Source organism: Elgaria multicarinata, chromosome 4, assembly GCF_023053635.1.
Source record: "Elgaria multicarinata webbii isolate HBS135686 ecotype San Diego chromosome 4, rElgMul1.1.pri, whole genome shotgun sequence".
NCBI classification, from domain to species: domain Eukaryota; kingdom Metazoa; phylum Chordata; class Lepidosauria; order Squamata; family Anguidae; genus Elgaria; species Elgaria multicarinata.
This window is the reverse complement of record NC_086174.1, coordinates 33,313,641-33,327,498: the sequence shown is the minus strand read 5'-3', so window position 1 is coordinate 33,327,498 and position 13,858 is coordinate 33,313,641. Positions and strand designations below refer to the sequence as shown.

Sequence of the window (13,858 nt, the reverse complement as noted above, 5' to 3'; positions counted from 1 at the left end):
AATGTGTCAGCACAGGCTCCATGGATATGAATAAACCTTCCACTGACTTATGACAGGTCTCCTATTTGGTATCTCCACTGTTGCTACCACATACAACTGCTTTCTTTACATTTGACTAAGCTATTCTCCTAAAGCTATTCTCCAATTTTGTTGTGTGCCTCTTTGTATTCTCCAGTCATCAGAATGTGATATAAAGTGATACTGTATCCATAGTTCTGATTTTCCACATATTTGGAATGAGTTCCAGGCTATTTGGCTAAAGGGAGACATCATGGCCCAAGATCATGGAACAGAATCATAATTCTTGGACTGATGAAAAGCAGGAGGTGGCAATTAATAAAAGCCAGAACCCAGCTGGTGGGGAATCAAGAGGAAGCCAGCTGTGATTAGCCACTATGAAAGACAATCAGGAAGTGAAGACTTTGGTCTTTCTTTCACTGAGACCTGAGAATCTTATCCCTGATGACCTGCAAGCAAGCACTCCTCTCCAGGAAAATAGCTGTTCTCCCCAGTGCATCCCAACCAGAGACAACACATGGTGTATCTGATTTGTGTATGTCATTTTTGATGCTTTGCAACTAAACAAATGTGGTGCATAGCTCAGAACCTTTGTAGAACACTACCTATTTTAATATAAATATGAATCTGTTATATTGATCTGCTAGAATACTTACGGCTGCTAGAGTACTTAAGCCTGAACAAATTGTGACCCATTGAACTGAATGCAACTCATCAGCTGTGCACTGTGGCCTTCCAGGGTTTTTTGACAACTTCCCTGATTTTGCAGTTCTGGGCAGGCAGCAAGAGACAGTTTTTTAAGTCTCTAGTGGGCTGAGTTCATCTCCTTGAGTCACAAGCTGTGCAGGTCTCACAAAAACGTGAGACAATAATTCTTCCCATTTATACAGTGCACTTCACATATACTTTTGTGCTGGAACCCTTAGAACAACTATATAATGTAGCTTAGAATTATTATATCCATATATAATAATATATGCTGATGGACGTTAATAAGAACCCACTAGAGTGATATCTGTTCTGCCTAAGTGCTGTCCTAGGTTCTGAATATCTTGTTCCTTGATGTGTACTGCTGATACTACTAATTCCAGACATCATAAAATACTACGGCCTAGCTCCAATTGTGAATCCGTCTTTGGATTGTACCACTTAAGACTGTAGGGGGGGCTCACATAACTGAATGGTCTTCCAAACTAAAATAAAAAATAAAAATCCATGGTGTTCTCTTTCACAAGTCAGTTTTCTATGTCCGTAGAAGTTTCTACATGGTGCATCACTCACTCATGTGAGCCCCCACTTGCAGGTAGTACAGCCAAGACACAGCTTACAACCTCAGTGAAAACTAGGTCAATCCAGGGATCAGGTTTGAGTACAAAAGCTTAAAGGCATGTACAGAGCATCCCTGCTTGGAACAGCTAGTTTCCCCATTGATTTCAGTAGGGGAAGCCGATCTGGTGTGCATGTTCTATTGTTCACATGGACTGGTTCAAATGAAATGAATGGAGACCTCTGCACATACACAAAAGGTCAATGCGCAGATCTGAATACACATGGATTGATATTGGACTTAATCCAAAATAAATCCAAAGTTTAATGTTAAATATATTACTTGAAAGTCATTCCCATTTTTTTTTTATAAAGAACCTGTTTCTACATTTTAACCCAGTTCAGAAAAGTGTGAGCAAACCATTTGGATAGGGTGTTTTGTTTTGGTTTTAGGTTTTGCAAAAAGCAGCATCCAACACTGAACTGAAAAATGCTAGTTAATCTCTGTCCATGTGTTAAAAAAATAGCTTGCAATGCCACTTCAGCAACAGGAAAATAAAGCCCTGCTGTGTGCACTCAATCTCTTCTGTGTTTAAGAAAAATGCAAGCATAAAGCAATAGCAGCAAGAGAATATTCATTTTTTATTGGAGAAGAAACAAGTGGATGCTGAGAGGACATATTATTTTTATCTGCCAAAATACTTTTATTTGCTAAAGTTAAGAAGACTGCAATTTGGTACAAAATCATCCTAATTCCAGAGCTCCACTATACTGATTTTACAAAGGATTTTTCAGCATTATAATGGCAACAAGTAGGAGACTCAGTAAGGCATGTTTTACTTAAAAACTTTATTATTTTTATTTTCATTACATTTCACAGTTTATACATGGCAAGAGAACCTTTCTTACCATGTCAACATTCAGAACACTGTGCTGGGGGAAATGGAGGAGAATGGGGCCATTTTCTTTGAAGAGCCTGGTAATATTTAATGGAACTTTGCTGATTTGAGATGTACACTTTCGTTAACTCTTCATTGATTGCTAGTATTTACACTGATAACTTAGATTTGCTAGAAAAGAAGATGAAGCATCCATAAATTTAACATTCATAGTTCATAATGCTATTTAATAGTCAGAGAATATGGATTTGTTATTTGAATTGTGTCCAATTGAAGTCCCATTTTGTTTTAAATACTCAGAGCCAAGGGTACAGGCCTCAAACAGCTCTGCAGGTGCAAGCCTCTGTTATTTCAATGGAGTCTGCACCGTGGTTATGCTTTGAGGTTCAGGCTGCCTATTCATCTCTTAAGGGGTATTATACTTATTTTATATACAGCCAGGTTGCAATAGAATAAAACGATAAAAAAAATTAAAAGACAATCCATTATTTTTAATTCTGCATTCCTTCTTAATCTTGCACACACTTAGAAACAAAAGACACAAGAGGCTATAAAATTAAGTCAATGTTTTTTTTTTCTTTAAAGCAACCAAAGAAATCCCAAGGATTGGTTTCACATCTGCATATCAGCCTATTTTATCCAAATATTCAATTATATTCAGATTGTGCTATTGGTCAACCGTTTTTCACGTCTGCATGTGTGTTCAGATACCATCTATATTCTCGATGTAGAAAGTCACAGTGATGCCAGTTTCAACTGCATTCCCACTTTCATTCCCAGCTCCAGAGTGGGCAAAAACATTGTCAGATGTAACATTCAGGAAAGCAATCCAGCAGGCAGGATCCCTGTGCTAAAATAGCATATGGCATGACGTGGCTAAAACAAAGAAAGTTTTGAATCCTTTTCTGCCAGCAACATTGCATTCACTAGAAATGGCTCTGCTGCTTCTTCAGATTCATTCTGCATTCTTGGTATGTAAATGAGTCTTTTGAATGCACCAAGTTAATATCACCTATCGGACAATTTAGTAACACAAAACTGAATATTTTTTGGTATGTGATGCATGGGGCTGAACCGCTGACTAGTGCTTAAGTAATGAGACCTGATATGGATCCATAAATTCTACAGGTCTAGAGAGTGTACATGTATCATCTGCACCTGAGTTTAAAAAAAAATACTTGCAGGTGGGACACCTTTTGCAACCCTTGTAATTGCAGTGCCTTTAAAGCTAGACTTAGGAGTGGTGCTTTGATGTCCTTGGATTTGGCATCTGTTTCTTATCGCTGGTATCCTCAGCTTTAGACACCCTTAAAAACATGATTGTTTGGGGCATGATGAAATAACAAAATGAGATATGTTACTCATGCAAGAACCAACGAACAAACAAACAAAAACCCATATGAGAGTTATAGAGGTTCTGTTTCTTTAAAAGATAAGGCACTGACAAAAATTTCTTAGGTAAAAGGCTGCATAAGATTTTCTTGCCATTTAAATATAGATTGTAGTCCATACACGGTCCATTCCTAGGCTTGGTAAGGTAGACCCTGAAAAGTTTTAAGGACTGATCCCTCAAAGCTACATTGTTAACCTAAACCAGCATTATTCATTCTTAACGCCTTATGGCACATTAGGAGAGATGAAAAAACAGTCTGGGCACAAAAAAAAGGCATCGGACATTGCTTGTTCCAGCATTTGTCAATGACAGAAGTGCCATTCATTTTGTGTCTTTCAAGAAATATGATGGTGACTCTGAATCCTTACTGTGGGTAGATTTCTCTTGGATCTCATGCACGTGATTTAAAAAAATGCTAATAGCATCAGTTATGGACAGGAGGAAAAAAATCAGGAACTACAAGATAAGTCTAAACCATAGGCTTCTTCTTATTAAAAGATTAGGATTCAAAGTCAGTGCTACTTTATGTTTTCAATAACAGCGATTTCTTCAGCTGCACAGTGAGGCGTCAAGCCATTCATATAAATGCTGTCTGTCTTTGTGATGGCAGGCAAGAGGTCTTTCTCGCTGGTGAGGTGGTTAACAGACAAGGTTCTCTTGCAAGGAGTCAGGTCTTGGCTGTGGTTCACTGCCATTTCTGCAGAGAGCTTCCTTTTGATAGAAGTGGCCCGCTGGAACTTGTCATAAATCTCCACACTCAGGCGCCTACGTGTTTCTTTGAACTCTGCAGTGACATTGGCTGTCCATTCGGCCGCATGAGCTCTGAACTCTCCCACCTAATGAACATAATAATAGAGGGAAGGGGAGAGAGGGAGAAAAGGAGGAGAGAGGGAGATTGAGAAAGAGAGAGAGAAGGATAACGTTGCTATGTATTTTATTTTATTTTTTAAAAATGGCATGCGTGTGAGTTAAGGCTCCAAAAGAACAAAGGGTCCAATGTGACCCAAGACTGACAACAAGCAGCTGCCCATTGGCACATCACTTTTATGCCTCAAATATTCCCTTTGATCGATGCTCAGCCTCTAATTATTTTGTTCCAGTGGAAGAATTTAGCTGCCATCTTTCTAATATAATAAAAAGGACGCACAGCAACAGCTAAAATCTCTGCAGCTAAAACATTTCACAGCTCTTTTTATAATTTCATCTAGGCCAGTGAGGTGAAATTGCCTTTAAAAACTAAGCCTCGACAGCTGAGAGGATCCCAGCTGGACAGGGAGCCCTGAATTCCCAGCAATCCCGACTGCGTGTTATGAGGTGTTACCAGGGGAGATGTCGTGGTTATTTACGGACACCCTGGCTGTATGTGTAATGATCCCTGTGAGACTTGACACAGGCGTTTCTAAATTTAGACGGAAAGGGCTTTTAAAAGAAAAATGTCAGCTGCCGCTGTTCTATTTTTAGCACACATTCAAACTGAGGATTAATGCAAGTGACAGTTTTAGTCAACTCAGCAGAATGATTGCCAGTTTCTCTCTCCACTGCAGTAATAAGATTACAATGAGAAAAAGTGCAAGGGTGCTAGAATAACATGGTCCCTGCCACAAACACTTTCAAATATATCATTCATTCTCTCTCTCTCTCTCTCTCTCTCACACACACACACACACACACACACACACACACACACTACATATATACGTGTGCTAGAACATAGACATAATGGGAAGTGTTAAAAGCTTTTCTTTTAATTAATGTATGCTAATTAACATTTCTCCTTTGCACAATTTGAGGCTGATTTATATGTTCCCTATGTGTGTGGCTAGCCACCTGGGCTAACAACTTATTTATCTGAAATATTTTAATCCAGTTTTTTCAGTCATAATTTACAAGGCATCTTATAATATATTTAGAAACAATAAAATATAAACAGTTCAAAGCCATCAGTGGATTTAAACAGATTAAAAGAGTGATAGGGCTAACAATAGATCTAGAGATACTATAATTCATGAGAGAGGTATGTGGCAAGGTTCACCCAATGCTTTTTCTTTCAAAATTCTCACTATTGTAATTTTATTTATTTATTTACATCCCTGTCCTGTCTTTCCTCCAAGGATGTCATGCTTGATCTAGGCCCATGTCAAGAAGGCTCTGGCCCTGACATTACAGACACTAAAGACCTTGTGTGACCTCTGGCATTGGTGGGGAAGCTTCACTAGGCCTTTCAACATTGGTTGATCCTGAGGAATCTCGAGACAGGGCCTCTAAGGACTGCGGGGTCAGAGGAGGAAGCACCACTCAGTCCTAAAGTGGGCTGGCTCTAGAAGGTGGAGGCACAGCCCACCATTCAGAGGTGAAGCGGATGCCTCAAGACTCACTGCAACCAGGCTTCTCAAGAGTAAAAGTCTACTCAAGGTCTTTTCAGAAACAGGAAGATTCTGAACATATCACTAACAGCTTGCAGCTGTACCTGGGTGTGGACTGGGAGACTTGACAATATGAACCCCCAGTTAAGGCTTGCTAACTGCTAGAACAGCACTTTTAGTTTTGTTCCTAGTACATTGAAATGTTTCTTTTTCTTGGACTGATTTCTTGTGCTGCTGACTCTAGACCCACAATGAAACTGATTTTGGACTGTCTTTTTGCTGGATTGGTAAGACTCTTGACTTTTACCTGCATAATGGCTTGTTCTTCCTTAAACTACCTTCTTCCTGGGCTGATAAAACTGTGCATTCACTATTTGCCTGTCTACTGACTTTAGGGATGTCACAGGCACCCAACTGAGTCCAGGAGTCTGATGGACTCTTCTGTGTTTATCCCATCAGACCCAGCTCACTGGGCCATGGTGCATCCACAGGCCTGCACTTTGAGTGTCTGTGCAGCCTGACAAGCCATCTGCCCTCATCCAGAGCCTCCACTGCTGCACAAAATGACGGCTCTAGAAATTGCATATTTCCTGTTTTGCGGAAATGGTGGCTGTAAAGGCCCCATTGATGCAAGATTAAGGTGCCAATGCTCTGTGGGTGTGAGCAGAGCCAAAAGCATCCAGACAGAGCCACATCCAAAGTGGGAAGAGTTGGATCTAAAATGGAAAGAGTTTGCAAAATAGGCTGAGGTCTGGATGTGGCTCATGGGCCTCAGGTACCCCACCCATGCCTTGCTGATTTACTGTCTTCTCAGTTTTATTGTAGCTTAGCTGTCTTTTATTATATTTCTTTTGAGTATTTATATGAACTGGCTTTGGGCCCCCAAGGCAGCATAAAAATATGGTTCAGGTTCAATTTCTAGCATCTCCCATAAAAGAAGCTCTCTGGTGATACAGCAGGGGAAAGGAGTCATTGGCCTGGTTCAGACAACACGCTAAACCATGCTGCTTAACCACAAAATGGTTAACGGAGGAGCATGGTTTAGCGTGTTGTCTGAACCAGGCCACTGCTAATTTGATGGATCTGTGATCTGATTCAGTGTATTAGGCTTATTTAGTAGACTTCACTCCTGCCTTCACTATTTTGAATTTGCAAGGCCACATGGGCTGGAAGTGCCCAGACCAAATGGAAACATTGGAAACTGTTTAATTCCAAAGAGAAGAGTGGGTGAAGGAACCTAGCTTGAGGGAAAGTCGATGCCAATGTGTTTGAGAGCCATGCTTAGCTAAATCCAACTAAGGTCTCACAAAAGAACTGTGGAAAAATTGGTTATAGTGAGAAGGGGAGCTGGTAATAGGCAATCCCATCCTAATGTATGCATTCTATACATTCTATCCCCAATGCGGTTTATCATCTACATGAAACCGCTGGGAGAGATCATCCGGAGGCATGGGGCGGGGTGCTATCAGTATGCTGATGACACCCAAATATATTTCTGTATGCCTTCAATAACAGCATCAGCTAAGGATAGTGTGTCTCCTCTGAATGAATGCTTGGAGGCAGTAATGGGCTGGATGAGGAAAAACAAACTGAAGCTGAATCCAGACAAAACAGAGGTGCTTGCTGTCAAGGGCTCTGACCTAGGTTTGGAAGTGTGTCAGCCAGTTCTGGATGGGGCTACGCTCCCCCTGAAAGACTGTGTTCGCAGTTTGGGGGTGCTCCTGGATCCATCGCTCCAAATGACAGCCCAGATAGATGCGACAGCCAGGAGTGCCTACTTATCAGCTTCGGCTGATACGCCAGCTGCGCCCCTTCTTAGAGTCAGAAGACCTAAAGACAGTAGTGCACGCGCTTGTAACCTCAAGGCTTGACTTCTGCAATGCGCTCTACATAGGGCTACCATTGTACCTAGTTCGGAAACTTCAACTAGTTCAAAATATGGCAGCCAGGTTGGTCACTGGTACACCTAGGGGTGACCACATTACACCAACATTAAAATCACTCCACTGGCTGCCAATTAGTTTCCGGGCAAAGTACAAAGTGTTGGTCATTACCTTTAAAGCCCTAAATGGTTTGGGTCCAGGTTACCTGTGGGATCGCCTTCTCCCATATAGTCCGCCCCGCACACTCAGGTCCTCTGGGGTGAACTTACTTCAGTCAGCTAAAACTAGGCTGACATCAGTTTCCCAGAGGACCTTTTCTTCTGTCGCCCCCAGATTGTGGAATGGCCTGCCGGAGGAGATTTGTAAAATTAACTCTATGTGTGATTTTAAGGCAGCTTTAAAGACTAGCCTTTTCCGGCAGGCCTATCCAGATCAATGTAAAATCATGATTTTTTAAGATGTATTGATTCCTGTTCTAATGTTGTTCCCCGCCTCGATCCAAAGGGAGAGGCGGGTAAGAAATAAATATTATTATTATTATTATTATTATTATTATTATTATTCTCCTCCTGTGTCTCCTAACCACCTTGTAGTCTCAGCACCATAGCTAGTGCACTACTAGTGACTGCTGAGACAGTTCTGGTAGGTAGTTCGAGTAACACAAATGAGAGAGTCAATGCTTAGGACAGTCCATTGCCTTTGCTAACTGTTGTTTATAAGCCTAAGAGACTCTTATACATAGAAAGCTGCTTTATACTCAGTCAGACCATTAGTCCATATACCCCTGTATTGTCAACACTGACTGGCAGCATCTCTCCAGGCTTTTAGGAAGATGTTCTTCTTGCTGTATCTGGAGATTGAACCTGGGACTTTCTGCATCCAAAGCATGTGCTCTAACTCTCAGCTATGGAACGTCCCTTGGCTTCTCTGGATGAAGCCACCCTTCTTCAGTGACCATGGGTGTTTGTACATTGAGGGGAAGAGGGAAGGGTTACTAAGATTATATAGATTTTATGGTCACTCCATTAAAGCTGGGAGCAGATAATACGTGAATGTTTTACTTCAAACCCATTTTGAATTATGAGTCATTAAGTTCAGAGAAGAGGTGATAGACTACTGATTAAATAATTCCAAAAGTGAAGCTCTTTACACGTATTAAAGCATTTAAATAAATGAGTCTAATTGTAGAATTTTCAGTCATTGGCAAGTGAACTGAAATTAGCAAGTACACATTTTTTTGAAGAAAAATAAAGTCAAACAAGCATTTCATTATTAAAGGATTGCACTATTGGCATGAAATAGAAATTCAGGATTATGGCTGTATTTATCAAGATACTGATTAACTACAATCAGTTTATTGCAATGGGTGTTCTCTGCTTTGGTTCTCATGAACATCCATTCTTTTCAGAACTTTGCTTCCCTCAAAGAATGTGGTGAAACTGCCACTCCCTTCCCATCAGTGCCTCTGTTTGGTATGCAAATATGTTCCTGGATGTGGGGTTATTCAGGGAATGCTCTTGTTCAAGTTTCCAACTTAAAACAAGAAACTTGCATTACTCTAGAGCCCTGTGCAGGGTAGGGGGCGGGGAGAGGAAGGGAGGAAAAGAAACTTTCCCATCTTCATGGCCTTCCCCTCCTGTGGCTATAAAGTTCCAGAAGACTCTAGCATTTTATAGCTATAAGTATGGGTGGGGGAGAGTTTGCTAAGAGTGGAAAAGAGAAAACTTATCATTTTCCTTTTCCTTTTTCTTGAATCATCCCTACATAGTGTAAACCGCCCAGAGAGCTTATAAAAAATAAGGAGGAGAACATTTTAGTCTCATGGCAGTCATTGCCCCAACCATAACTCTTCCCTTCCAGGGATTTTAACAAACTTATTCTAGGGTGACCATATGGAAAGGAGGACAGGGCTCCTGTATCTTTAACAGTTGTAAAGAAAAGGGAATTTCAGCAGGTGTCATTTGAAGCATGCAGCACCTGGTGAAATTCCCTCTTCATCACAACTGTTAAAGGTTCAGGAGCCCTTGCCTCTTTTGTATCTGGTCACTCTAACTAATCCCCTTTCCTTTCCTCCTCACACCTCCCGTCCACTGAAATGTCAACATTCTGTACATTCCAGAACTCATAGATCAGGGGCATTGCTAGGCTCCCAAAAATTCAGGACCCAGCCCCTTAGGACACAAACCTACATAAAATTTACACATGCTAATTTATATCTTGGTATGCAAATCTAGAAATAATTATTAGGATTTAGTTACATTTTATGGAAAACAAAGCCAGCTGATTAATTTCCCATCCAAATCATACCAAATAAAAGCTTTTTTGGAACCAATAGAAGTTTAAGGAAGTTTAAAAGAGTGCCCTGCTCTCTTTTAAATCTGGTCACTCTAGTATAGCTCCTGCAGCTTTAACTGTTGTGATGAAGAGGAAATTTCACCAAGTTCTCCATATATACAAAGGACACCTGCTGAAATTCCTTTTTCTATGCAACCGTTGAAGATATAGGAGCCCTGTCTTCCTTTTCATATGGTCGCCCTAGAAAACGCTTCCAGAAAAAGAGGACAAAAAGGTACCTTTCCACAAATCACTGTTATGATGGGTGAAAAACAGCAATTGGAATTCCCCCATTTGTAACTTTGGATGTAATGATCCTACGAAAAGACAGCCAAATGTGCAGCCCTTGTTCCTCATCACACGTAAAGAAGAACAAGCCATGGAATGTTGCATAGGCTGTACCTTTGCAAACAATCTGTGCACATTATTCTTTTTGACATGATGATCCTGAACTGCCAACCCAAGAGGAATAAAGTCTACGTTGGGTGGCTGTATGAGATTATCATATCTAAAGACAGTTTTTGTTGGCACTATTAGGGATAAATTATTATGAAATGAAGCATTTAAAAACAATCCAAGGTGTTATTTCTGGTATTTACACCCTGCACTTAAAAATAAACTTTCCCAGGGCAGTTTACAATACAGATGTAAAATCCAAACAGGAACCAATCAAATAAGTATAATTTAAAAAAAAAACAGCAAGGAAAAGAGCTGCATAAAAACTAACACTGGACATTAGGTACAGGAAAAATGTTTTGTCTAGTACTGAACTGACCTCCAAGTAGGCACTGTGCAATCCTCCCTGCACAGAGTATTCCTTAATCAGGGTGTCACTATCATAAGTGCCCTTTCCCTAGTCACCACCTACTGTACCACTGATGGCTGCAGCACCTGAAGCAGGCCCTCTGAAGATAACATAAGTACTTGAGTAGGCTCATATGGAGGCAGTTGATCCATCAGGAATCTTGGTCCCAGAATGTTCCAACACTTTAAACTGAGCCCCAAACAGACTGGGGGCTCATCTACACCAAGCAGGATATTCCACTATGAAAGTGCTATGAAAGTGCTATTTCACCAGGTGCTGCATATGAAAGTGCCTATGAAAGGCAGGAGCCACACTACTGTTTATAGCAGTACTGAAGTGCACTGCAGGATCTAGGCCTTAGCTAGACCTACCTGTTATTGTGCGACGGAGAGGTGAAAATCTCATGATGTTTTTATCATGAGATCCCTTCTCTGTTTACACGTTGTGTGCGACAACCTCAAAGAGAGAGGCGTCACGCCCACCATTTTGTTTTTTATTATTAAAGGAGAAGATGCGTACGAGTGCTCGTGCACAAAAGGTAAAGTTGTTGTTGTTTTTAAAAAAACTTATTTTCCCAGCTCCCCCCATGCCACCCCTGATGGGCACAGTGCTCCTGAGGAGCTCTGCGCCCTGTGTGCAGGTCCCGGTACCTCGCAAGTAACCGTGAGGAACTGGGACTAACCATGACACCCTGCCACACATTCCGCGGTCTTGGGGTCAGCATGAGACCATGAAAAAAATGGGCCTAAAGGGTAGGGCGAGATCCCGGGGCAAGGGAGGGATCATCCCTCCCTGATCTGGGGATTCCCTGTGCGTCATGTAGACACACAGGGATGATCCCAGGGATTGCCCCGGGATTTCACCCCATCCAGCTATGGCCCTACACTACTGCTGCTTTATAGTGGTACTGAAGTGCACTGACAACTGTTGGGGCCCATGACACATCTACATGGAGCAGGATATAACATTATGAAAGTGGTATATGGTATGTGTCAGGGGCTCCAACAGTTGTCAGTGCACTTCAATACCACTATAAAGCAATAGTGTGGCTCCTACCTTTTATATACCACTTTCATAGTGGAATATCCTGCTTGGTATAGATGAGCCCTGGGAATAAGTGCAAATGTTTCAGCACCGTGGAGATATGTTCCTAACTCCCACTCCAGGTTAAGAGTTTTACAATAAGAGAAACATTCTGAAAGGTCCAATGGAGATCCATTTATTTTCCTTTTGATGCTTAGGTTAGCTATAAGTATGGTGATGCCATCCTTTTCTGTTGCATCAGGTTGCAGAAAGATATAATAGCAGGTGTTTTGAAATAACAATGGCCCAGACAATTGTTCTGGATTCCCAACTCTTCTGTGCCCTCAAATGCACTAAAAGAAAATGTTACATTTTCATAATACAACTCACTTTCCCATGGATTGCTAAAGACATAAGCTCAAAAGGTTACTGGTGGAGAGCTGTGTAATTTTCAGACTGCCAGAGCACATAAGCAACAAGCTTTTCTAATTTAATTCCTTCTCCTATTTATAACAATGTTTTGGAGAATGTTCAGCTTCACTTTGTTCTTAAGGTATGACATTTTCTCAAGCTACACTCAATTTTAGCTTAATTTGTAGCCTGGTAGTTACTCAATAACTGATATTAAGTGATTGAAATGCCAGACGTTTATGCTACTGAAGACCCAACTTGTGTATCACATTTTAGCAAGAACTATTTAACTTTTTCCTTAGAAACTCTTTGAGTTTATTAAAGGAATTGTATTCTTCTTACTTATTAAAGTAATTCTACACACACAATTTAATCTGGAGTATATATTCTTCATGGATGTACTCTTCATGGCCATTTTGCTAATTTCTCAGAGTAGAAAGAATTATCAGAACTTCAGAAGTATTTAAATAAACATACCTGTGAAAAACCTTTCTGAAAGCATAATAGTCTACACAATAATCCAAAAGACTTACAGTATAAGACTGGTTTCAAATGTACAAATACAAGAAGTCTGCTTCAAATGCTTTGACCATCTAAGAGTTAGGCCTTAGCTAGACCTACCTGTTAGCACACGACGGAGGAGGGAAGATCTTGTGATGTATTTATCGCGAGATCCCTCCTCTGTTTACATGCGACGACCTCAGAAGGAGAGGTGTCACACCCACCATTTTTTAAATTATTAAAGGTAAGTAATTTTAAAAATTTAAATTATTTCCCCTGCTCCCCCCACCCTACCCCCCAATGGGCGCAGCTCCCGGCTCCTTGCGAGGAATCGTGAGGAGCTGGGTCAACCCACGGTGCCCGGCCACACACTCCATGGTCTTAGGCTCAGCCCGAGAACATGGAAAAACTGGGGCTAAAGGGGAGGGCGAGATCCCGGAGCAAGGGAGGGATCATCCCTCTCTGATCCTGGGATCCCCTGTGCATCATGTGGACACACAAGGATGGTCCCGGGGATCACCCCAGGATTTTGCCCCTAGCTATGGCCTTAAGTGAAAGCAAGCATGCATTCCCTATTGTGGCATTACCCTTATGGAATAGTCTGTTTTGTGTTTTACATGGTCCACACACTGCATACGTTTAGAACGTTTGAAAAGCCTTTTCTATTTCAAAGATCCTTTTTGTTGATGAGCTAAACTTTTAGCAATTAGAGACTGGAAAAAACTGGGCATGTTTACCCTGGAGAAGAGAACACTGAGGGGAGACATGATAGCACTCTTCAAATACTTAAAAGGTTGGCACACAGAGGAGGGCCAGGATCTCTTCTCGATCATCCCAGAGTGCAGGACATGGAATAATGGGCTCAAGTTACAGGAAGCCAGATTCTGGCTGGATATCAGGAAAAACTTCCTGACTGTTAGAGCAGTTACCTAGGGAGGTTGTGGGCTCTCCCAAACTAGAGG

The 13,858-nt window shown here is 41.2% G+C and overlaps 1 protein-coding gene across 1 annotated transcript in view; it reads right to left on the bottom strand.

Moving 5' to 3' along the window:
* Positions 1 to 2,787: 2,787 nt before the first annotated feature.
* Positions 2,788 to 13,858, bottom strand: part of KCNK2 (potassium two pore domain channel subfamily K member 2) — a 151,399-nt gene continuing 140,328 nt past the window's right edge. Inside the window, exon 7 of the mRNA XM_063125578.1 lies at positions 2,788 to 4,412. Within this exon, the coding sequence (XP_062981648.1) occupies positions 4,095 to 4,412 (318 nt within the window). The 3' untranslated portion in view covers positions 2,788 to 4,094. The remainder of the gene's footprint in view (positions 4,413 to 13,858) is intronic.